The sequence below is a fragment of the Eptesicus fuscus genome, chromosome 21 (assembly GCF_027574615.1).
Source record: "Eptesicus fuscus isolate TK198812 chromosome 21, DD_ASM_mEF_20220401, whole genome shotgun sequence".
NCBI lineage: Eukaryota > Metazoa > Chordata > Mammalia > Chiroptera > Vespertilionidae > Eptesicus > Eptesicus fuscus.
In genome coordinates, this window is record NC_072493.1 from 49,803,036 (window position 1) to 49,828,921 (window position 25,886).

Here is a 25,886-nt window from a genome sequence, read left to right on the forward strand (position 1 = left end):
CAGGAGGTGTTTCTCTGTGTTCAAAGATATTCTGCACCTGACGGAGTCACAAGCATCAGATTTTGAGCAGAAAGCCTTCTTCTCCAATGCATGTGTGAGAGACTTCGGTTTCAATGCAAACCCTCATCAGCAACAGGGGGAAGCCAATGGAGAGAAGCTCTTGAAAGGAATCGTGGACAGGGCCTCGTTTGTGACCAGGTTCATCTTCTACTTATCACAGCTGGGTTCCACCCGTAGGGAGGTTCGGGGAGACTTTCCAGCAATGTCAGGGTTTCTCCAGCACCAGGCCCCCCTGAACACTGAGGAGCCACACAGTGGCAGTGAGATTTCAGAGGAATTTCTCAATAGAAAAAGGCATCACCAATGGGATGAATGTGACAAAGCTGACAGCCCCAACCAGAACCTTGTTCAACATCAGGACTTCAGCTCTGGAGAAGTAAAATATGAATATAATACATATGAGAACGCTTTCAGATGTACCTTTAACCACAATAGACATAGGAGAGTTCACACTGGAGAAAAGTCCTATCCATGTGCTGACTGTGGGAAGTCTGTCAATCAAAGGTCTTCCCTCATTAAACACCACAGAGTTCACACTGGGAAAAAACCTTACAAATGTAGTGAATGTGGGAAATCATTTAGGCACAATTATTACCTCTTTATCCACAAGAGAGTTCACACTGGAGAAAAACCATTTGAGGGTAGTGAATGTGGGAAATCTTTTCCTGAAAACTCTAAACTGACTAAACACAAGAGCGTTCACACTGGAGTTAAACCATATAACTGTAGTGAATGTGGGAAATCATTTAGGGGCAATCATCACCTCTTTACCCACATGAGAGTTCACACTGGGGAAAAACCATATGAGTGCAGTGACTGTGGGAAGTCCTTCAGCAGTAGCTCGACTCTCCTTCGACACCACAGAGTTCACACTGGAGAAAAACCATATAACTGTAGTGAATGTGGGAAATCATTTAGGCGCAATCATGAGCTCTTTATCCACAAGAGAGTTCATACTGGAGAAAAACCATATGAGTGTATTGACTGTGGGAAGTACTTCAGCAATAGGTCTAATTTCATTCGACACCACAGAGTTCACACTGGAGAAAAACCTTACAAATGTTCTGAATGTGGAAAATCATTTAGGCGCAATTGTGACCTCTTTACCCACAAGAGAGTTCACACTGGAGAAAAACCATTCGAGTGCAGTGAATGTGGGAAATCTTTTCATGGAAATTCTCAACTCACTAAACACAAGAGAGTTCACACTGGAGAAAAACCATATAACTGTAGTGAATGTGGGAAATCATTTAGGCGCAATTATGAGCTCTTTATCCACAAGAGAGTTCACACTGGAGAAAAACCATATGAGTGTATTGACTGTGGGAAGTCCTTCAGCAAAAGGTCTAATCTCATTCAACACCACAGAGTTCACACTGGAGAAAAACCTTACAAATGTAGTGAATGTGGAAAATCATTTGGGAGCAATCAAAACCTCTTTACCCACAAGAGAGTTCACACTGGAGAAAAACCATATGGGTGTAGTGAATGTGGGAAATGTTTTCGGTGCAACAGTCACCTCCTTATACACCAGAGAGTCCACACTGGAGAAAAACCTTATAAGTGTAATGAATGTGGAAAATCATTCAGGCAAAATTCCAATCTCATGAAACACCAGAGAGTTCACACTGGAGAAAAGCCGTATGAGTGTAGTGACTGTGGGAAGTCCTTCAGCAGCAGCTATAATCTCATTCGACACCACAGAGTTCACACTGGCAAAGGGACTTATGAGTGTATTCAATGTGGGAAATCTTTTTGCTCTAAATCTTTCCTCATTCAACATTTGAGAGTACACACTGGAAAAAGGCTTTAAATGTGCAGGGAATGTTTTACGTTCTCACTCAGAATAACAAGCCCAGAGGAGAAAATTTTACCCAATTTACCTGAATGCAAACCCCTTTATCAGAACATACACTGTGCTAGATGCCTCCTAAGTTTAAGGTATAAGTGACACTTTCAGAAACTAGATTGCAATTGCTAATCTACTCAGGAATAGAAACTGATGTCATAGAAGAATTTGTCTGGAAGATATTTCACCCATATCCCCTGGCTCACCTGACGAGTGTGAATCTGTCCCCACCCCTGTATGTGCTTGAGAAAGTTATGAATATTCTGAGCTCCTGGATGAATCTTCATTCCTTTATTTCTGACCAGAGAATTGACCTGAACCAGGTTTTGTCCGGAACCCACTTCATCCACTAAGAAGTGCTACCTCTTTCAGATACATTGTGGGTCTCACATTATGCTGTGATGAAGTGTTTCAGGTTCCAAATCATCAGACTGCAAACCTCTGGCTATCCTTTGCTGTGGTTTATGATCTCTATGTAAAGGTGGTTTTTTGTTCTGTGTGTTTTTTTTTGTACTTTAATTTTGTTGGTTCTATTTTCTCCCTGGCATGATTGAAAGGAAAGTTGTGTTCTGTCAGCATGGACAGGTGAATACTATGGTGTGATGTCAAACTTATTGTACTTTGGAAGGCACAGCTTGATGTCATAAAATCACTCTGTTCTATATTGGTTGATTTTGTATTGCCGACCGAGGCCTTGAGAGAAAGTGTGCATGACTTTGTGGGTCTAATGTGCTGTCTGGTGCCTCTTATTGTAGAGGTCAATGGTCGCCCCGAACAGGTGGCCTTTCTTGTGCTCCTGTGAACAATATGAATTACATTCTCTGTTCACAGTATGTATTACATAAATATCAGCGATGTTTTATGGAACTACACTCCACGTGCTCTGAAGAGGCCATGTGTCATGATGTATGTGATTTCATAGGCTGGTGTCCTTTGTTGTAAGACTCAGAGGTGGAATTAGTTTGGGAGATAAAAACTGTTTTCATATTCATGGCAGACACTGTAGTTAAGCTGGATAAAAGTGCCTCTATTGGACATAAATCCAAATATTTTCATGTCCTGTGGCTTGTATGATCTGAGAGAACTTCCATCACGACTTCTGGAAGTTGGCATCACTAGGAGAGAAAATAATCTCCTGACTTTGTGATTTTCTTTGGCCCCTTAGCATATTCATCTCCAGGTTGTTGCCCAACAGGCAAGACCTCAAAGCTAGAGGAAGGTTAACCCTGTAATAAGTCCCAGGATGTGTCTGTTGTAACCAGTCAGCATTCCTGTTGATTCCAGTGCCAATAGTCTTCCCTGCTTGACAGCATTTGCTGCCACTGAGACAAGGCTGGTCCTCCTAGGAAATGAGAACTGACATGCAACAAAGGGCACCTTTCTCGTGTGTGCTATTTGGTGAGCCCTGACCTAGAGATAAAGCTGTGAAACTGTCACATGTGACTTAAACCACCTGTAACTCACACACAGGGTGGGGCAATAATGTGATCACAGTTGTATGTCTGGAAAACACAGAGATTGTTTAAGAAATTATTTTAGAAAATAATTTTATCCATTTTTTGGGAGAGAAAAAGTAGGACCATTGAAGAGAGAGGTAAACATAGATCTGCTGCCTCCTGCACGCCACAACTGGAAATCCATTTGGGGATGTTCACTGACCTGGAATCAAACCAGAGACCTCTCCAGGAATGGGATGACACCCAACCAACTGAGGACACTGGCTGGGTCAGAGTATATTCCTGTATTATTATTAATTATTGTGTTATATTCCATACCAATAACTCTATACCTTCTTTTGTCACACCCACTGTTTTCCTACCTTCCTCTTATAATCTATCTTTCTGCCTTTTCTGGCCCTCCATTCACTCAGGAATTTTCCATTCTTTAAATAGAATAGTTCATACTGTTCATAGTTTAATAGGCACTATTTGATGTGTACATTTTAACAGATACTGGTTTCCTCCATGCCACACAATCATTTTGAGATTCAATACAAATGCTTGGGTGAAGAGTTAATTTTTTTTATTGCTGAGTAGTACTGGATTCTGTGAATTACCATTTTATTAGTTGCTCTGTTTTTTGTTATTTCCAGGTTTGGCATATTATACATAACTCTTCTAGGAATATTTGCACTCAGTTCTCTATATAGACATATGTTTTGCTTATCACACTGTTGTGTAGGTGAATGTTTTCATTTAAGATATGCAGAACTGTGACCCAAAATGGTCATTCTCTTTGGCTTACACTAACCCACAGTATATAAAAATCACAAATTTTCTGTTACCCTGCTTGGGCATACCATGGTTAACCTTTTTAAATAGTAACCCCAGAAATGCATATCATGTTAACTTGCTCTACTTTTAATTCCATCTACTGAGTAATATTTTATGGTGAACATTTTTTATACAATTCTTTGTACTGTATTTATCTGCCTTTTAAAATTATCTGCTGAGAATCTTTTTCAAATTGTTTAAATAAATTTATCATTTTAACCGAAGGAGGACTGCGCAGCATTTAAGACATCTGCTTCAACTTCCCACACTCGTCAGTGACTCAAGTGACTCCTTTGCCACATGGAACCATTGGTTTTGAGTACTGAAGGACAATTGTTTTATAGAGTGTGGAGGTGCTGTTTTGGGAAGACTCTAGGCCTTTGAGGATGATGGAGGATCCTGGTTCCTGGAAATGAATAAATGGGTGGGTGCATATGAGGGATAGTATAGGGGGAAAGTTCCTGGGCTCCTGTGTCCCCTTTGCGAAGGAGGAACTGGATAGCCCTGGAGAGCACTGAGGGTCCATTGGGTTCCTAATCCCTGGAGAGCAGGTCACCCCCTTACCCTGGGAAATCTCAGCTGCCACCTAATAGAGGAAGGTGCCTGGGCTGCTGGGACCATGACTCCCGGACCTCCAATCTATGGTCATCAACTGAGTGTGCATGGCCTCCCGGTATCACTGGGGCCACGAGGCAATACAGGCTCAGTGCTCTCTGCAGTGGGGATGGGGAAAACCTGAAGGGACCACATTTAGCACCGGTTCCTGCACAGGATGAAAGGAAAACACAGGATCACTACGGGTGTTAATGTCAGCGTTTTCCCAATCAGCCCCACCTGATGGCGCACTCACCTGGGCACTGCAAATGACAAAGAGGCTTGGAGGCAAGGTCGTTACTGATGTGAATCGAATATAGTGCCAGGATTCGTTGACTCCTATCCTCTTCCCAATCTGCTCTTTTAACATGTGGGTTCCGCAGTGGGGGAAGCGAGACAGCAGGGATTTATTTCCCCAGGAACACAGTCAGCAGTCGGTTCTGAGTTTTCTGCCAATGACATCTGACCAAACTCCCTTTACTGAAGTTCACTCCAGTAAATATTGGCTTTGTGGAAGCTGGGGGACAAAGTCTCGGTGGATGAGGAGGATGTAAAACCATCCTAACTTCCACTGTCATTTCCTACCAATTCCTACTCCTCTCTGTTGCCCCTGCACAATCCCCCAAAAGAGGCTGCCACCACGGGGTCACCTTACTGGGGCCCATCAAGTAGGTCAGGTTCTGCTACTGACACCCTGATGTTGGCTGCAGCCAGTGTTATGCTTTGACCAATGAAATGTGGTGGGAGTACAGCCTGTCACCTCTAAGAGAAGAGTCTGGGACCAGTGAGATAGCCGCCCTCTCTGTCCATCTCTGAGAACACCCAGCAGGATCCCACATGTTCAAAGCTTCTTTATGCTGCTTCCAGAAGAACCAGGGTGTTCATGTGCTATGAACAAGAAAGATATCTTCTTTACTTTAAGCCACTAAAATTTGGGACTGATTGTAACACATTATAACATCTAGCTGGTCCTAAAGGTGCCCCATCCCATATGCTACCCTCTAGGAGGCAGCAGAGCCTAACATTAGAAGCCAGAGCTCTGTTAGAGACACATGGGTTTGACTTCCAGCTCTGCCTTTATTAACTCTACAATCAGTCAATTTTCTTTGTGTCTCAAAGCTTGGATTTCCTCCCCATTAAATCGATGTTTGAACCATCTCAGGTTGCAGAGAGAATTAAATGAAACAATAATGAAGGTAAAGCCTTGAATCCAAGGCCTGGCACCTGTAGTAAAACATTCAGTAACTGTTAGCTGCTGAGCTTGACATTGTGTACTGACCGCAGACATACAAACAATGTAGGAAATGTCAATGTGTTGGCCTATGTGTGCTTTTAAATTTTCTTTTTAAATGAGTAGGATAAGATTATGTATATTCTCTCATAGCCTGATTTTCTCTTAATAATGTCATATTTTCAGGTAAAAAGATTGATACCCAGTCTTGAGTGGCTCAGTTTGTTGATCGTAGTGCTATGCACGGAATGTTTGCCAGTTCAGTGCTTATTTGAGGACACCTGCTATGGTAATGAGCTGCATCCCATTAGGGGTCATGTCAGAGGAAGCTAATCTGTGTTACTCTCCTTCTCACTTTAAAAGTCAGTTAAAATGCTTTTACATATATTTATCCATAACATTTGTAGTCTTCAGGAATAATTGAAATATACTTTTCACCTGAGGGAGCATTCTAAGCGTTGCAGATTCTGAAATAATGGTTCCAAACAAGAGTTTAGTTTTGTAAACTACACTCCGCAGAAACTTTTGACCAGCCTCTAAAACCTAATGTTTCCAGTTCCCAGTGTCACTTGGATGCCACAGAACAATATTCTCAATGGGCAGTGAGTAATTGGGATCGTAGTGCCCAATGGAAGACTAGATTGCTACATTACCCAAAGGGCCATGCGCTAAGGAAGGCTGGATTCATCCAATGAAAGCCCAGGTCAGGAGCCTGATCACTGTGCTCATTGGTTGGATCTTGACGTGGTGGTGAATTTGAGCTTTGCAGTGTGTTCACAGAATCAGAGGCTCCAGAATCATGAGGCCTCAGAGGCAGTGTCCCCGCAGTGTCTGAGGCTGGTTGAGTTACAACAAGCTGGGATTGAGTACTCTGTGCCCCCCAAACTACTTTCTGCTTCCAAATTTCAACCCAGCCTCACCTCATCTGGCCACCAGCCTTGGGTGTGGGTGCCTGTCCCGTCCTGCAGCCCAGGTCTCAGAGCCACCGGAACAGTGAGTTGCTTGAAGGTGCCTCATGGTGTGACTGGTTTGGAGAGGGTGACAGGCTGAAAAGCCACCTTGTAAGGCCGTGGTGATGCAACTGAGGAGGGAGATTTGGGGAAACCTTGGCCTGTTTTATGCGTAAAGGCAACAAAGAAGATGAAGCTCAGTTTTGTGTGAGGAGTTTTACTTCATTTTCAGGAAGCTGCTGCCATCAGTGGCTGTGAACTAAACTGGGACCAAGTGTGAGTTAGGGTTCTAAATTTTCTCAAAACTGCCCAGACGAAGAACAGACTAGAAGAGAGAGGATAGTATTCAGGGACGGGAAGGAGAAATTCTATGAAAGCCCTGAGGGATGCAGGCATCACCTGGCCCCGGGTCTGGGCCAGGGCCCTGAGGAGCCTGAGCCCCTGGGTCCAGGCCGTGGGTGCAGGCCCTAAGTTTTCTGCCCATGCAGAAGTGCTTAGGGGGACTGGGTTGTGGTGCTGATTTCAGGGCATCACACTCTTGTGTCCTCTGAGGTAGTGGGGTCCTGTAACTATCCAGCCACTCTTCTACACCTGGGACCTGGGGACCTTGATGACACACCAAGCCCAGAATTCTAAGTCCAGGTCTAGTGTCATATGAATGGTTCCTTTTGTTGGCAACCAGTGGAATGGGATGTGAGTGGTTTTTTTTTTTCAGGCATAGCGTCCTGTATATGTAACAACTTTGATTGAATACTTTGCTCATTCAGGAACCAGAAAGAGTTTTTTTTACATTAGTAACTGGTAACAAAGGACAGGAATTGTGACATGTTGGAAGTGTGTTCTGCAGGTGATGGGAACAATGGGAGGTTTGGAGCAGTAGCCGCAAGTCATGTGACCGAGGTCTCATTGGACTCTCCATGGCTGTAGCATCATGAACAATATAGATGGGGTTGAGGCGGTAAAAGACTAGGATGGAAGCCGCTGTGTTAGCCTTGGTGAATGTGAAGGTGACTGGCCCATGATGGTGGTTGTGGAGCTGAAACAAGCAGTTGAATTCTGCATTAGTGTTTTAGGTGTGGCCACCTGGATTACCTAATTTGGAGGTTGAGAGAGAGGTAATAGTCAGGGATGATGTGAAGGTTTGCATTTGGCAGCTGGAGGTATGTAAGGACCATCAGCTGAGATGCAGATATTCCTATTAGGAACTGTAATGTTATTTGGGGATACCAAAAGTTCTATATTTTACCTGTTAGGGTTTCTGATAATTCAGGGAGCAGTTCATGAGACTGAGATTCTGAGGAGCCGTTCAGAATAAAAACTTTTCTAAAATGTTTTGGGATGTAGGGACCAGGTTGGGGTTGTAGATTACTTTCTTTCTTTTAATTGGAGACCAAAGAGTGAGTCAAACAAGATGAGACTGCAGCTGTTGCCTATTTACTTGTTAAACACACACCAGCATAGTGTTGTGAGCTTTAGTCTGGGGTGTTGTCGTAACTCTGGCAGATTTTCTGAGTGGCATGAATGGGCATCTGTGAGACTCACTGGGCATGGGCTAAGGGGCCTTAGGTGATGGGACGTGAGGACTGAAGTCTGTGACTGGTAAAGGGACATCGGGTGCAGTTCCAGTGGAAATGGCGTCTGGATATCTGAGATCTGATGTGGTTCTCGGTAACTGAGGTTGAAGGAAAACAGAATCAGGGAGATTGGCCTCCATGGCAGAACTCAAGGCTGCTTCAATCAGTGAGTGTGAACACTCACAGTTGGTGTAGGACTTAATCCTGTTTGATTTTTCCAAGCAGTCACTACACCACACATGCTGAGTAATGAGAAGGAAGGCAGGGAGATCACCATGGAGGCTGTGGGATTGCAGGTGTGAGATAGGTGTGGGAGAAAGAGTGATGTGCCCTTGGAGTAGTCATGTGTCTTCACAGTTAAAGAGCCCTGACATTGACATAAGAGGGAATTAAGGTTGAGTACATCTTTGGTGATGTCTGGAAATATGATATAGGGAATGTCAGATTAATTTCTGTAAAGATGGCATGTTGTGGTGGTACATTCTTGGTCCAGGGCTTCAGGGAAATTTATGTGCACACCTGCCTTTTGTTGTTGAGGGCTGTTAGAGTGATCAATAGAGAGGAGGTAGCCTACATCAATGTTTCTGGGCTTCAAAATATCCATTGGCATGGAGAGGGCAGAAGGGTAAGAGAGATTTACATTACAGAGGTGGTGGGGTAGAATTTTGGAAACGAAGATGATTAGGGAATAAACTGTGGTCATTATGGCACATTTATGTTACCTTTGAAGTTGTGCCTTTGGGAATGCAGCTGTGTGAGAGAAGTGTGGTTCAAAGAATTATGTGCAGCACGTAGTGCAAAGTGATGACTTCAGCACCTTGGGATTAGGTTCAAAAGTTTGATCAATGATGCCATAATGTTGTGAAACCCTGAATCGGGAGACAACAAGCTGATTGCCTGTCAAGCACAGTGTCAAATCATTCACAGTCTCCTTATGCACACCATCTCTCCCTGCCTATGTTCATGACACCCACTGTATTGAAAATGGGTGTGGTCTACATGTGAGTTCCAGAGCAGAGGTATTATCTACAAGATTATTTGCCCTTAATTGTGGGGGAATACACAGCATCAACTAGAACAGAAGGAGAGAATGGCTTTGACTGGACCAAGGCCTGGTATCTTTTCTGAGGTGGGGTGGTGAGGGAGCAGATGGATGTGGACATTAGGGAATTTTATGAACATAAAATTTTAGGAGAAGTGCTCATGATGGACTGAACCGTGCCAATTGTGGCAGGAGATGAACTTTGAGGACGTGGCCATCACCTTCTCTGAGGAGGAGTGGCGGCTCCTTGATGAGGCTCAGAGACTTCTCTACTGCAAGATGATGGTAGAAGCTTTTGCCCTGGTCTCATCTGTAGGTAAGACCTTCACATCTCTCCTAGTGTCCTGAGGTGATGTCCTCTCTTCCTTTCTTGTCAGGATGTAGCTTTGACAGCCAAACCATGGGCTGTACCTGTTTTCCCCATTGCCCTGTCAATTGTACTGTGGCTGCGAGTGCTGAGTTTTGGAGAGACCTGAGCAAAGGACTCCATGATATCCCTCACACCCATTGCCTCAAATGGTGCATGAAGTGTCGGAGAGTCATGATTGTTGCAAAAAGCTTAATGGGCCCAAGCTTGTCTATGTCCACATGCATGGCTTCCACTTCTGCACCATTCCTCCAGCTAAAGGCTCTTTGTGACTGCCTGTGCCAGGTGATGGTCTTTACTTGCATGAACCATGGGTGGCTCTTGTAAGACCTCCTTCCATTGTTTGTAATATTCTGTTCCCTGAATTCTACTACATGCTGTCTTTCTCAGGTCAGTGCTGGCTACTCACCTCTGTTGTGTTTCAATACAACTCAGAATATTGTTGTTCTATGTGCTTGTACTGTGGAAGGTGCAAGGAGAACCCTGTTTTTTCACAAGGTGAACATACAGGATGACATAGGTTTTCCTGGTCCTCTTGAGTTTCAGCTGGGGGAGGTATGACATAAGGATGGTGTTTAGATCACACCAGGAATGTGTTCATGTCCAACAAATTTCGGTTGAGGTTCGACTGGCAGCAGCTCTTTTCTACCTTTTCATTCCCATGTTTGACACTTCCCTGACATATCTTTTAATCTGTGCCTTCCTGGGTTCTGGCCACCATCACCATCTTCCCTTTTCCATCACGTGTTCCTCTGAACTACTCTATATGCAGTTTTTTCCTTTCTTTTTTTTTAAAAATATATTTAACTGAATTTTTTACAGAGAGAAGGTGAGAAGGATAGAAAAGTTAGAAAAATAAATCAGCTGCCTCCGTCACACTCCGTACTGAGGATGTATATGCAACCAAGGTACATGCCCTTGACCGGAATCTACCTGGAACCCTTTAGTCACCAGGCAATGCTGTATCTACTCAGCCAAACCGGTTAGGGCTGCAGTATTTTTAAATATTGGCCGGCATATGTGCTTTGAGGTTCACAGAGTGTTTCACTCTACGCTGACACAAAATTCTCGTTTCTTGAATTTTAGCTGGAATAAGTTGTAGCCAACTTTCTGAACAGTTGGCGCATGTCACCATCAGACAAGCCTTGTTGAACACTATTAGCAGACTCTTGAGCAGATGATCCAGGATCTGTTCCATGAGGTGCTTGCCATGATTGTTTCATATTTTGTTTGAGGTCTTCCCTGTATGGTGATCTTCAGAGGCCCTGATCTTCAGAGCAGCATCTTATCAATATCTCCTTCAGATATTTTACTGTCTGACAATTTCATGGCACCAACATGTTATGTGCGACACACTTTTGTAATGAGACTTCTCCCTGTCACCGTAGTCGACATTCATTTCATCACCATTTTTCTGTTTTCAGGTTGTGGGCATAAATCGGATGATGAGGAGGTGTGTTCTGAGCAGAGTGTATCAATAGAAGGAGGGTCACAGGTCAGTGTTTCTAAGACAACTCCAGCAACCCAGAGGACCCATCTCTGCAGGAGGTGTTTCTCTGTGTTCAAAGAGATTTTGCACCTGGCGGAGTCTCAAGCATCTCATTTTGAGCAGAAAGCCTTCTTCTCCAATGCATGTGTGAGAGACTTCGGTTTCAGTGCAAACCCTCATCAGCAACAGGGGGAAGCCAGTGGAGAGAAGCTCTGGAAAGGAATTGTGGACAGGGCCTCGTTTGTGACCAGGTTCATCTTCTACTTATCAGAGCTGTGTTCCACCAGTAGGGAGGTTGGGGGACACTTCCCAGCCATGTCAGGGTTTCTCCAGCACCAGGCCCCCCCAACACTGAGGAGTCACACAGTGGTAGTGAGATTTCAGAGGAATTTCTCAATAGAAAAAGGCATCACCAATGGGATGAATGTGACAAAGCTGACAGCCCCAACCAGAACCTTGTTCAACATCAGGACTTCAGCTCTGGAGAAGTGAAATGTGAATATAATACATGTGAGAACGCTTTCAGATGTACCTTTAACCACAATAGACATAGGAGAGTTCACACTGGAGAAAAGTCCTATCCATGTGCTGACTGTGGGAAGTCTGTCAATCAAAGGTCTTCCCTCATGAAACACCACAGAGTTCACACTGGGAAAAAACCTTACAAATGTAGTGAATGTGGGAAATCATTTAGGCACAATTATTACCTCTTTATCCACAAGAGAGTTCACACTGGAGAAAAACCATATAACTGTAGTGAATGTGGGAAATCATTTAGGGGCAAACATGACCTTTTTACCCACATGAGAGTTCACACTGGGGAAAAACGTTATGAATGCAGTGACTGTGGGAAGTCCTTCAGCAGTAGCTCTAATCTCCTTCAACACCACAGAGTTCACACTGGAGAAAAACCATATAACTGTAGTGAATGTGGGAAATCATTTCGGCGCAATTATGAGCTCTGTATCCACAAGAGAGTTCACACTGGAGAAAAACCATTCGAGTGTAGTGAATGTGGGAAATCTTTTCATGGAAATTCTCAACTCACTAAACACAAGAGAGTTCACACTGGAGAAAAACCATATAACTGTAGTGAACGTGGGAAATCATTTAGGCGCAATGTTGAGCTCTGTATCCACAAGAGAGTTCACACTGGAGAAAAACCATATGAGTGTAGTGACTGTGGGAAGTCCTTCAGCAATAGGTCTAATCTCATTCAACACCACAGAGTTCACACTGGAGGAAAACACTACAAATGTAGTGAATGTGGGAAATCTTTTCATGGAAATTCTCAACTCACTAAACACAAGATTGTTCACACTGGAGAAAAACCATATGAGTGTAGTCACTGTGGGAAGTCCTTCAACAGTAGCTCGACTCTCATTCGACACCGCAGAGTTCACACTGGAGAAAAACCATATGAGTGTATTGACTGTGGGAAGTCCTTCAGTCGTAGGTCTAGTCTCATTCGACACCACAGAGTTCACACTGGAGAAAAACCTTACAAATGTAGTGAATGTGGAAAATCATTTGGGAGCAATCAAAAACTCTTTACCCACAAGAGAGTTCACACTGGAGAAAAACCATATGGGTGTAGTGAATGTGGGAAATTTTTTCGTCGCAACAATTACCTCCTTATCCACCAGAGAGTTCACACTGGAGAAAAGCCTTATAAGTGTAATGAATGTGGAAAATCATTCAGGCAAAATTCCAATCTCATGCAACACCAGAGAATGCACACTGGAGAAAAGCCATATGAGTGTAGTGACTGTGGGAAGTCCTTCAGCAGCAGCTCTAATCTCATTCGACACCACAGAGTTCACACTGGCAAAGGGACTTATGAGTGTATTCAATGTGGGAAATCTTTTTGCTCTAAATCTTTCCTCATTCAACATTTGAGAGTACACACTGGAAAAAAGCTTTAAATGTGCAGGGAATGTTTTACGTTCTCACTCAGAATAACAACCCCAGAGGAGAAAATTTTACCCAATTTACCTGAATGCAAACCCCTTTATCAGAACATACACTGTGCTAGATGCCTCCTAAGTTTAAGGTATAAGTGACACTTTCAGAAACTAGATTGCACTTGCTAGTCTTCTCAGAAATAGAAACTGATGTCAGTAGAAGAAATTGTCTGGAAGATATTTCACCCATATCCCCTGGCTCACCTGACGAGTGTGAATCTGTCACCACGCCTGCATGTGCTTGAAAAAATTATGAATATTCTGAGCTCCTGGATGAATCTTCATTCCTTTATTTCTGACCAGAGAATTGACCTGATCCAGGTTTTGTCCGGAACCCACTTCATCCACTAAGAACTGCGACCTCTTTCAGATACATTGTGGGTCTCACATTATGCTGTGATGAAGTGTTTCAGGTTCCAATTCATCAGACTGCAAACCTCTTGCTATCCTTTGCTGTGGTTTATGATCTCTATGTAAAGGTGTGGTTTTTTTTTTGTTGTGTGTGTTTGTTTTTTTGTTTTTTTTTGTACTTTAATTTCATTGGTTCTATTTTCTCCCTGGGATGATTGAAAAGAAAGTTGTGTTCTGTCATCATGGACAGGTGAATACTATGGTGTGATGTCAAACTTACTGTACTTTGGAAGGCACAGCTTGATGTCATAAAATCACTCTGTTCAATATTGGTTGATTTTGTATTGCCGACCAAGGCCTTGGGAGAAAGTGTGCATGACTTTGTGGGTCTAATGTGCTGTCTGGTGCCTCTTTTATTGTAGAGGTCAGTGGTCGCCCTGAACAGGCGGCCTTTATTGTGCTCCTGTGAACAATATGAATTACATTCTCTGTTCACAGTATGTATTACGTAAGTATCAGCGATGTTTTATGGAACTACACTCCACGTGCTCTAAAGAGGCCATGTGTCATGATGTATGTGATTTCATAGGCTGGTGTCATTTGTTGTAAGACTCAGAGGTGGAATTAGTTTGGGAGATAAAAACTGTTTTCAGATTCATGGTAGACACTGTATTTAAGCTGGATAAATGTGTCTCTACTGGACATAAATCCAAATTTTTTTCATTTCCTGTGGCTTGTATGATCTGAGAGAACTTCCATCACGACTTCTTGAAGCTGGCATCACTAGCAGACAAAATAACCTCGTGGTTTTGTGATTTTCTTTGCCCCTTAGCATATTCATCTCAAGGTTGTTGCCCAACAGGCAAGACCTCAAAGCTAGAGGAAGGTTAACCCTGTAATCAGTCCCAGGATGTGTCTGTTGTAACCAGTCAGCATTCCCGTTGATTCCAGTGCCAATAGTCTTCCCTGCTTGACAGCATTTGCTGCCACTGAGACAAGGCTTGTCCTCCCAGGAAATGAGAACTGACCTGCAACAAAAGGCACCTTTCTCGTGTGTGCTATTTGGTGAGCCCTGACCTAGAGATAAAGCTGTGAAACTGTCACATGTGACTTAAACCACCTGTAACACACACACAGTGTCGGGCAATAATGTGATCACAGTTGTATGTCTGGAAAACACAGAGATTGTTTAAGAAATTATTTTAGAAAATAATTTTATCCATTTTTTGGTAGAGAAAAAGTAGGACCATTGAAGAGAGAGGTAAACATAGATCTGCTGCCTCCTGCACGCCACAACTGGAAATCCATTTGGGGATGTTCACTGACCTGGAATCAAACCAGAGACCTCTCCAGGAATGGGATGACACCCAACCAACTGAGGACACTGCCTGGGTCAGAGTATATTCCTGTATTATCATTAATTATTGTGTCATATTCCATACCAATAACTCTATACCTGCTTTTGTCACACCCACTGTTTTCCTACCTTCCTCTTATAATCTCTCTTTCTGCCTTTCTTGGCCCTCCATGCACTCAGGAATTTTCCATTCTTTAAATGGAATAGTTCATACTGTTCATAGTTTAATAGGCACTATTTGATGTGTACATTTTAACAGATACTGGTTTCCTCCATGCCACACAATCATTTGAGATTCCATACAAATGCTTGGATGAAGAGTTAATTTTTTTTAATTGCTGAGTTGTATTGGATTCTGTGAATTACCATTTTATTAGTTGCTCTGTTTTTTGTTATTTCCAGGTTTGGCATATTATACATAACACTTCTGGGAATATTTGCACTCAGTTCTCTATATAGACATATGTTTTGCTTATAACACTGTTGTGTAGGTGAATGTTTTCATTTAAGATATGCAGAACTGTGACCCAAAATGGTCATTCTCTTTGGCGTACACTAACCCACAGTATATAAAAATCACAAATTTTCTGTTACCCTGCAAGGGCAAACAATGGTTAACGTTTTTTAATAGTAACCCCAGAAATGCATATCATGTTAACTGGCTCTACTTTTATTTCCATCTACTGAGTAATATTTTATGGTGAACATTTTTTATACATTTCTTTGTACTGTATTTATCTGCCTTTTAAAATTATGTGCTGAGAATCTTTTTCAAATTGTTTAAATAAATTTATCATTTTAACCGAAGGAGAACTGTGCAGCATTTAAGACATCTGCTTCAACGTCCCACATTCCTCAGTGACTCAAGTGACTCCTTTGCCACATGGAACCATTGGTTATGAGTACTGAAGGACAATTGTTTTATAGAGTGTGGAGGTGCTGTTTTGGGAGGACTCTAGGCCTTTGAGGATGATGGAGGATCCTTGTTTCCTGGAAATGAATAAATGGGTGGGTGCATATGAGGGATAGTATAGGGGGAAAGTTCCTGGGCTCCTGAGTCCCCTTTGCGAATGAGGAACTGGATAGCCCTGGAGAGCACTGAGGGTCCATTGGGTTCCTAATCCCTGGAGAGCAGGTCACCCCCTTACCCTGGGAAATCTCAGCTGCCACCTAATAGAGGAAGGTGCGTGGGCTGCTGGGACCATGACTCCCGGACCTCCAATCTATGGTCATCTACTGAGTGTGCATGGCCTCCTGGTAACACTGGGGCCACGAGGCAATACAGGCTCAGTGCTCTCTGCAGTGGGGATGGGGAAAACCCGAAGGGACCACATTTAACACACGTTCTTGCACAGGATGAATGGAAACCACAGGATCACCACGGGTGTTAATGTCAGCGTTTTCCAATCAGCCCCACCTGATGGCGCACTCACCTGGGCACTGCAAGTGACAAAGAGGCTTGGAGGCAAAGTCGTTACTCATGTGAATTTAATATAGGTGCCAGGATGCGTTCAATCCTGTCCTCTTCCCAATCTGCTCTTTTAACATGTGGGTTCCGCAGTGGGGGAAGCGAGACAGCAGGGATTTATTTACCCAGGGTCACAGTCAAAAGTGGGTTCTGAGTTTTCTGCCAATGACATCTGAGCAAACTCCCTTTACTGAAGTTCACCCCAGTAAATATTGGCTTTGTGGAAGCTGGGGGACAAAGTCTCGGTGGATAGGTGGATGGAAACCATCCTGACTTCCACTGTCATTCCCTACCAATTCCCACTCCTCTCTGTTGCCCCTGCACAGTCCCCCAGAAGAGGCTGGCACCACGGGGTCACCTTACTGGGGCCCATCAAGTAGGTCAGGTTCTGCTACTGACACCCTGATGTTGGCTGCAGCCAGTGATATGCTTTGACCAATGAAATGAGGTGGGAGTCAAGCCTGTCACCTCCAACAGAAGAGTCTGGGACCAGTGAGATGGCCGCCCTCTCTGTCCATCTCTGATAACACCCAGCAGGAACCTACATGTTCAATGCTTCCTTATGCTGCTTCCAGAAAAACCAGGGTGTTCATGTGGTATGAACAAGAAAGATATCTTCTTTACTTTAAGCCACTAAAATTTGGGACTGATTGTAACACATTGTAACATCTAGCTGGTCCTAATGGTGCCCCATCCCGTATGCTACCCTCTAGGAGGCAGCAGAGCCTAACATTAGAAGCCAGAGCTCTGGTAGAGACACATGGGGTTGACTTCCAGCTCTGCCTCTATTAACTCTACAATCAGTCAATTTTCATTGTGTCTCAAAGCTTGGATTTCCTCCCCATTAAATCGATATTTAAACCATCTCAGGTTGCAGAGAGAATTAAATGAAACAATAATGAAGGTAAAGCCTTGAATCCAAGGCCTGGCACCTGTAGTAAAACATTCAGTAACTGTTAGGTGCTGAGCTTGACATTGTGTACTGACCGCAGACATACAAACAATGTAGGAAATGTCAATGTGTTGGCCTATGTGTGCTTTTAAATTTTCTTTTTAAATGAGTAGGATAAGATTATGTATATTCTCTCATAGCCTGCTTTTTCTCTTAATAATGTCATATTTTCAGGTTAAAAGAATGATAGCCAGTCTTGAGTGGCTCAGTTTGTTGATCGTAGTGCTATGCACAGAATGTTTGCCAGTTCAGTGCTTATTTGAGGACACCTGCTATGGTAATGAGCGGCATCCCATTAGGGGTCATGTCAGAGGCAGCTAATCTGTATTAGTCTCCTTCTTCTCACTTTAAAAGTCAGTTAAAATGCTTTTACATATATTTATCCATTACATTTGTAGTCTTTAGGAATAATTGAAATATACTGAGGGAGCATTGTAAGCTTTGCAGATTCTGAAATAATGGTTCCAAAGATGAGTTTAGTTTTGTAGACTACACTCCGCAGAAACTTTTGACCAGCCTCTAAAACCTAATGTTGCCAGTTCCCAGTGTCACTTGGATGCCCCAGAACAATATTCACAATGGGCAGTGAGTAATTGGGATAGTAGTGCCCCATGGGAGACTAGATTGCTACATTACCCAAAGGGCCATGCGCTAAGGAAGGCCGGATTCATCCAATGAAAGCCCAGGACAGGAGCCTGATCACTGTGCTCATTGGTTGGATCTTGACGTGGTGGTGAATTTGAGCTTTGCAGTGTGTTCACAGAATCAGAGGCTCCAGAATCATGAGGCCTCAGAGGCAGTGTCCCCGCAGTGTCTGAGGCTGGTTGAGTTACAACAGGCTGGGATTGAGTACTCCGTGCCCCCCAAACTACTTTCTGCTTCCAAATTTCAACCCAGCCTCACCTCATTGGCCTCCAGCCTTGGGTGTGGGTGCCTGTCCCGTCCTGCAGCCCAGGTCTCAGAGCCACCAGAACAGTGAGTTGCTTCAAGGTGCCTCATGGTGTGACTGGTTTGGAGAGGGTGACATTCTGAAAAACCACCTTGTGAGGTCGTGGTGGTGCGACTGAGGAGGGAGGATTGGGGAAAGCTTGGCCTGTTTTATTTCTAAAGGCAACAACAAAGATGAAGCAAGGAGTTTTGTTTGAGGAGTTTTCATTTTCAGGAAGCTGCCACCATCAATGGCTGTGAACCAAAGCGGGACAAAGTGTGAGTTAGGGTTCTAAACTTGTCTCAAAACTTCTTAGACAAAGAACATACTAGAAGAGAGAGGATAGTAGGCCGGGACGGGAAGGAGAAATTCTATGAAAGCCCTGAGGTATGCAGCCACCACCCGGCCCCGGGTCTGGGCCAGGGCCCTGAGGAGCCTGAGCCCCTGGGTCCAGGCCGAGAGTGCAGCCCCTAAGTTTTCTGCACATGCAGAAGGGCTTAGGGGGACTGGGTTGTGGTGCTGATTTCAGGGCCTCACACTCTTGTGTCCTCTGAGGTAGTGGGGTCCTGGAATTATCCAGCCACTCTTCCACACCTGGGACCTGGGGACCTTGATGACACACCAAGCCCAGAATTCTAAGTCCAGGTCTAGTGTCATATGAATGGTTCCTGTTGTTGGCAACCAGTGGAATGGGATGTGAGTGTGTTTTTTTTTCAGGCATAGCGTCCTGTATATGTAACAACTTTGATTGAATACTTTGCTCATTCAGGAACCAGAAAGAGTTTTTTTAAACTAGTAACTGGTAACAAAGGACAGGAATTGTGACATGTTGGAAGTGTGTTCTGCAGGTGATGGGAACAATGGGAGGTTTGGAGCAGTAGGGGCAAGTCATGTGACCGAGGTCTCATTGGACTCTCCATGGCTGTAGCATCATGAATAATATAGATGGGGTGGAGGCGGTAAAAGACTAGGATGGAAGCCGCTGTGTTAGCCTTGGTGAATGTGATGGTAACTGGCCCATGATGGTAGTAGTGGAGCTGAAATATGCAGTTGAATTCTACATTAGTGTTTTAGGTGTGGCCACCTGGGTTACCTAATTTGGAGGTTGAGAGAGAGGTAATAGTCAGGGATGATGTGAAGGTTTGCATTTGGCAGCCTGAGGTATGTAAGGACCATCAGCTGAGATGCAGATATTCCTATTAGAAACTGTAATGTTATTTGGGGATACCAAAACTTCTATGTTTTACCTGTTAGGGTTTCTGACAATTCACGGAACAGTTCATGAGACTCTGAGATTCTGAGGAGCAGTTCAGAATAAAAACTTCTCTAAAATGTTGTTGGGGATGTAGGGACCACGGTGGGGTTGTAGATCATTTTCTTTCTTTTAATTGGAGACCAAAGAGTGAGTCAAACAAGATGAGACTGCAGCTGTTGCCTATTTACTTGTTAAACACACACCAGCATAGTGTTGTGAGCCTTAGTCTGGGGTGTTGTCGTAAGTCTGGCAGATTTGCTGAGTGGCATGAATGGGCATCTGTGAGACTCACTGGGCATTGGATAAGGGTCCTTAGGTGATGGGACATGAGGGCTGAAGGCTGTGACTGGTAAAGGGACATCGGGTGCAGCTGCAGTGGAAATGGCGTCTGTATATCTGAGATCTGATGCGGTTCTCGGTAACTGAGATTGAAGGAAAACAGAATCAGGGAGGTTGCCCTCCATGGCAGAACTCAAGGCTGCTTCAATCAGTGAGTGTGAACACTCACACTTGGTGTAGGACTTAATCCTGTTTGAGTTTTCCAAGCAGTCACTATACCACACATGCTGAGTAATGAGAAGGAAGGCAAGGAGATCACCATGGAGGCTGTGGGATTGCAGGTGTGAGATAGGTGTGGGAGAAAGAGTGATGTGCTCTTGGAGTAGTCATGTGTCTTCATAGTTAAAGAGCCCTGACATTGACATAAGAGGGAATTAAGGTTGAGTCCATCTTTGGTGATGTCTGGAAATATGATATGGGTAATGTCAGATGAATTTCTGTAAAGAGGCCATGTTGTGGTGGTACATTCCTGGTAGAGAGCTTTACGTGCACACCTGCCTTTTGTTGTTGAGGGCTATTACAGTGATCAATAGGAAGGAGGTAGCATACATCAATATTTCTGGGCTTGAAAATATCCATTAGCATGGAGAGGGGAGAAGGGTAAGAGAGATTTACATTACAGAGGTGGTGGGGTAGAATTTTGGAAACGAAGATGATTAGGGAATAAACTGTGGTCATTATGGCACATCTATGATACCTTTGAAGTTGTGCCTTTGGGAATGCAGCTGTGTGAGAGAAGTGTGGTTCAAAGAATTATGTGCAGCACGTAGTGCAAAGTGATGACTTCAGCACCTTGGGATTAGGTTCAAAAGTTTGAACAATGATGCCATAATGTTGTGAAACCCTGAATCGGGAGACAGCAAGCTGATTGCCTGTCAAGCACAGTGTCAAATCATTCACAGTCTCCTTATGCGCTCCATCTCTCCCTGCCTATGTTCATGACACCCACTGTATTGAAAAGGGGTGTGGTCTACATGTGAGTTCCAGAGCAGAGGTATTATCTACAAGATTATTTGCCCTTAATTGTGGGGGAATACACAGCATCAACTAGAACAGAAGGAGAGAATGGCTTTGACTGGACCAAGGCCTGGTATCTTTTCTGAGGTGGGGTGGTGAGGGAGCAGATGGATGTGGACATTAGGGAATTTTATGAACATGAAATCCTAGGAGAAGTGCTCATGATGGACTGAACTGTGCCAATTGTGACAGGAGATGAACTTTGAGGACGTGGCCATCACCTTCTCTGAGGAGGAGTGGGGGCTCCTTGATGAGGCTCAGAGACTTCTCTACTGCAAGATGATGGTAGAAGCTTTTGCCCTGGTCTCATCTGTAGGTAAGAACTTCACATCTCTCCTAGTGTCCTGAGGTGACGTCCTCTCTTCCTTTCTTCTCCGGATGTTGCTTTCACAGCCAAACCATGGGCTGTACCTGTTTTCCCCATTGCCCTGTCAATTGTACTGTGGCTGCGAGTGCTGAGTTTTGAAGAGACCTGAGCAGAGGATTCCATGACATCTCTCACACCCATTGCCTCAAATGGTGCAGGAAGTGTCTGGGAGTCATGATTGTTGCAAAAAGCTTAATGCACCCAAGCTTGTCTATGTCCACATGCATGGCTTCCACTTCTGCACCATTCCTCCAACTAAAGGCTCTTTGTGACTGCCTGTGCCAGGTGATGGTCTTTACTTGCATGAACCATGGGCAGTTCTTGTAAGATCTCCTTCCATTGTTTGTAATATTCTGTTGCCTGAATTCTACTGCATGCTGTCTTACTCAGGTCAGTGTTGGCTAATCACCTCTGTTGTGTTTCAATACAACTCAGAATATTGTTGTTCTATGTGCTTGTACTGTGGAAGGTGCAAGGAGAACCCTGTTTTTTCACAAGGTGAACATACAGGATGACATAGGGTTGCCTGGCCCTCCTGAGTTGCAGCTGGGGGAGGTATGACATAAGGATGGTGTTTAGATCATACCAGGAATGTGTTCATGTCCAACAAGTTTCGGTTGAGGTGCCACTAGCAGAAGCTCTTTTCTACATTTTCATTCCCGTGTTTGACACTTCGCTGACATATCTTTTAATCTGTGCCTTCCTGGGTTCTGGCCACCTTCACCGTCTTCCCTTTTCCATCACCTGTTCCACTGAACTACTCTATACACAGTTTTTTCCTTAGCTTTTTAAAAAAAATATATTTAATTGAATTTGATACAGAGAGAAAGTGAGAAGGATAGAAAAGTTTGAAAAATCAATCAGCTGCCTCCTTCACACACCGTACTGAGGATGTATCTGCAACCTAGGTACATGCCCTTCACTGGAATCTACCTGGAGGTCTTCAGTTCCCAGGCCAATGCTGTATCTACTCAGCCAAACCGGTTAGGGCTGCAGTATTTTTAAATATTGGCAGGTATATGTGCTTTGAGGTTCACAGAAGTGTTTCACTCTATGCTGACATAAGCTTCTCCTTTCTTGAATTTTAGCTGGAATAAGTTGTAGCCAACTTTCTGAACAGTTGGCACATGTCACCATCAGACAAGCCTTGTTGAACACTATTAGCAGACTCTTGAGCAGATGATCCAGGATCTGTTCCATGTGATGCTTGCCATGATTGTTTCATATTTTTTTTGAGGTCTTCCCTGTATGGTGATCTTCAGAGGCCCTGATCTTTAGAGCAGCATCTTATTAATATCTCCTTCAGATATTTTACTGTCTGACAATTTCATGGCAGCAACATGTTATGTGCGACACACTTTTGTAATGAGACTTCTCCCTGTCACCATAGTCGACATTCATTTCATCACCATTTTTCTGTTTTCAGGTTGCGGGCATAAAACGGATGATGAGGAGGTGTGTTCTGAGCAGAGTGTATCAATAGAAGGAGAGTCACAGGTCAGTGTTTCTAAGACAACTCCAGCAACCCAGAGGACCCATCTCTGCGGGAGGTGTTTCTCTGTGTTCAAAGAGATTCTGCACCTGACCGAGTCACAAGCATCAGATTTTGAGCAGAAAGCCTTCTTCTCCAATGCATGTGTGAGAGACTTCGGTTTCAGTGCAAACCCTCATCAGCAACAGGGGGAAGCCAATGGAGAGAAGCTCTGGAAAGGAATTGTGGACAGGGCCTCGTTTGTGACCAGGTTCATCTTCTACTTATCACAGCTGTGTTCCACTAGTAGGGAGGTTGGGGGACACTTCCCAGCCATGTCACGGTTTCTACAGCACCAGGCTCCCCTCAACACTGAGGAGCCACACAGTGGCAGTGAGATTTCAGAGGAATTTCTCAATAGAAAAAGGCATCACCAATGGGATGAATGTGACAAAGCTGAAAGCCCCAACCAGAACCTTGTTCAACATCCGGAGTTCAGCTCTGGAGAAGTGAAATATGAATATAATACATGTGAGAATATTTTCAGATATACCTTTAACCACAATAGACATAGGAGAGTTCACACTGGAGAAAAGTCCTATCCATGTGCTGACTGTGGGAAGTCTGTCAATCAAAGGTCTTCCCTCATTAAACACCACAGAGTTCACACTGGGAAAAAACCTTACAAATGTAGTGAATGTGGAAAATCATTTAGGCGCAATTATGACCTCTTTATCCACAAGAGTGTTCACACTGGAGAAAAACGATTCGAGTGTAGAGAATGTGGGAAATCTTTTCATGGAAATTCTCAACTCACTAAACACAACAGAGTTCACACTGGAGAAAAGCCACATAACTGTAGTGAATGTGGGAAATCATTTAGGCGCAATTATGATCTCTGTATCCACAAGAGAGTTCACACTGGAGAAAAACCATATGAGTGTAGTGACTGTGGGAAGTCCTTCAGCAGTAGCTCGACTCTCATTCGACACCACAGAGTTCACACTGGAGAAAAACCATATGAGTGTATTGACTGTGGGAAGTCCTTCAGCAATAGGTCTAATCTCATTCGACACCACAGAGTTCACACTGGAGAAAAACCTTACAAATGTAGTGAATGTGGAAAATCATTTGGGAGCAATCGAGACCTCTTTACCCACAAGAGAGTTCACACTGGGGAAAAACCATATGAGTGTAGTGACTGTGGGAAGTCCTTCAGCAGTAGCTTGACTCTCATTCAACACCAAAGAGTTCACACTGGAGAAAAACCATATAGCTGTAGTGAATGTGGGAAATCATTTAAGCGCAATTATGAGCTCTGTATCCACAAGAGAGTTCACACTGGAGAAAAACCATATGTGTGTAGTGACTGTGGGAAGTCCTTCAGCAGTAGCTCGACTCTCATTCAACACCACAGAGTTCACACTGGAGAAAAGCCATATAGCTGTAGTGAATGTGGGAAATCATTTAGGCGCAATTATGATCTCTGTATCCACAAGAGAGTTCACACTGGAGAAAAACCTTATGAGTGTAGTGACTGTGGGAAGTCATTCAGCAGTAGCTCGACTCTCATTCAACACCACAGAGTTCACACTGGAGAAAAACCATATAACTGTAGTGAATGTGGGAAATCATTTAGGCGCAATTATGAGCTCTGTATCCACAAGAGAGTTCACACTGGAGAAAAACCATATGAGTGTAGTGACTGTGGGAAGTCCTTCAGCAGTAGCTCGACTCTCATTCAACACCACAGAGTTCACACTGGAGAAAAACCTTACAAATGTTGTGAATGTGGAAAATCATTTCGGCGCAATTGTAACCTCTTTACCCACAAGAGAGTTCACACTGGAGAAAAACCATTCCAGTGTAATCAATGTGGGAAATCTTTTCATGGAAATTCTCAACTCACTAAACACCAGATAGTTCACACTGGAGAAAAACCATATAACTGTAGTGAATGTGGGAAATCATTTAGGCGCAATGTTGAGCTCTGTATCCACAAGAGAGTTCACACTGGAGAAAAACCATATGAGTGTAGTGACTGTGGGAAGTCCTTCAGCAATAGGTCTAATCTCATTCGACACCACAGAGTTCACACTGGAGAAAAACCTTACAAATGTAGTGAATGTGGAAAATCATTTGGGAGCAATCATAACCTCTTTACCCACAAGAGAGTTCACACTGGAGAAAAACCATATGGGTGTAGTGAATGTGGGAAATTTTTTCGGCGCAACAATCACCTCCTTATCCACCAGAGAGATCACACTGGAGAAAAACCTTTTAAGTGTAGTGAATGTGGAAAATCATTCAGGCAAAATTCCAATCTTATGCAACACCAGAAAATGCACACTGGAGAAAAGCCGTATGAGTGTAGTGACTGTGGGAAGTCCTTCAGCAGCAGCTCTACTCTCATTCGACACCACAGAGTTCACACTGGCAAAGGGACTTACGAGTGTATTCAATGTGGGAAATCTTTTTGCTCTAAATCTTTCCTCATTCAACATTTGAGAGTACACACTGGAAAAAAGCTTTAAATGTGCAGGGAATGTTTTACGTTGTCACTCAGAATAACAACCCCAGAGGAGAAAATTTTACCCAATTTACCTGAATGCAAGCCCCTTTATCAGAACATACACTGTGCTAGATGCCTCCTAAGTTTAAGGTATAAGTGACACTTTCAGAAACTATATTGCACTTGATAATCTACTCAGGAATAGAAACTGATGTCAGTAGAATTTGTCTGGAAGATATTTCACCCGTATCCCCTGGCTCACCTGACGAGTGTGAATCTGTCACCACCCCTGCATGTGCTTGAGAAAATTATGAATATTCTGAGCTCCTGGATCAATCTTCATTTCTTTATTTCTGACCAGAGAATTGACCTGATCCAGGTTTTGTCCGGAACCCACTTCATCCACTAAGAAGTGCTACCTCTTTCAGATACATTGTGGGTCTCACATTAGGCTGTGATGAAGTGTTTCAGGTTCC

The 25,886-nt window shown here is 43.7% G+C and overlaps 3 protein-coding genes across 3 annotated transcripts; all 3 read left to right on the forward strand.

Moving 5' to 3' along the window:
* The first annotated feature begins 262 nt into the window (after nucleotides 1-262).
* Nucleotides 263-1,873, forward strand: LOC129147568 (zinc finger protein OZF-like). The gene has a single exon (XM_054710109.1). The coding sequence runs from the start codon at nucleotides 263-265 to the stop codon at nucleotides 1,871-1,873; it is 1,611 nt and encodes a 536-aa protein (XP_054566084.1).
* Nucleotides 1,874-9,768: 7,895 nt separating this feature from the next.
* LOC129147569 (zinc finger protein 239-like) lies at nucleotides 9,769-21,699 on the forward strand. Its single transcript, XM_054710110.1, has 6 exons — nucleotides 9,769-9,885; nucleotides 12,110-12,375; nucleotides 12,544-12,910; nucleotides 13,076-13,246; nucleotides 21,253-21,372; nucleotides 21,586-21,699. The coding sequence occupies exons 1-6, from the start codon at nucleotides 9,769-9,771 to the stop codon at nucleotides 21,697-21,699; spliced, it is 1,155 nt and encodes a 384-aa protein (XP_054566085.1).
* Nucleotides 21,700-23,233: 1,534 nt separating this feature from the next.
* LOC129147570 (zinc finger protein 850-like) lies at nucleotides 23,234-25,432 on the forward strand. The gene is made up of 2 exons (XM_054710111.1): nucleotides 23,234-24,705; nucleotides 24,874-25,432. Exons 1-2 carry the CDS (start codon nucleotides 23,234-23,236, stop codon nucleotides 25,430-25,432), a joined length of 2,031 nt encoding a protein of 676 aa, XP_054566086.1.
* Nucleotides 25,433-25,886: the final 454 nt, after the last annotated feature.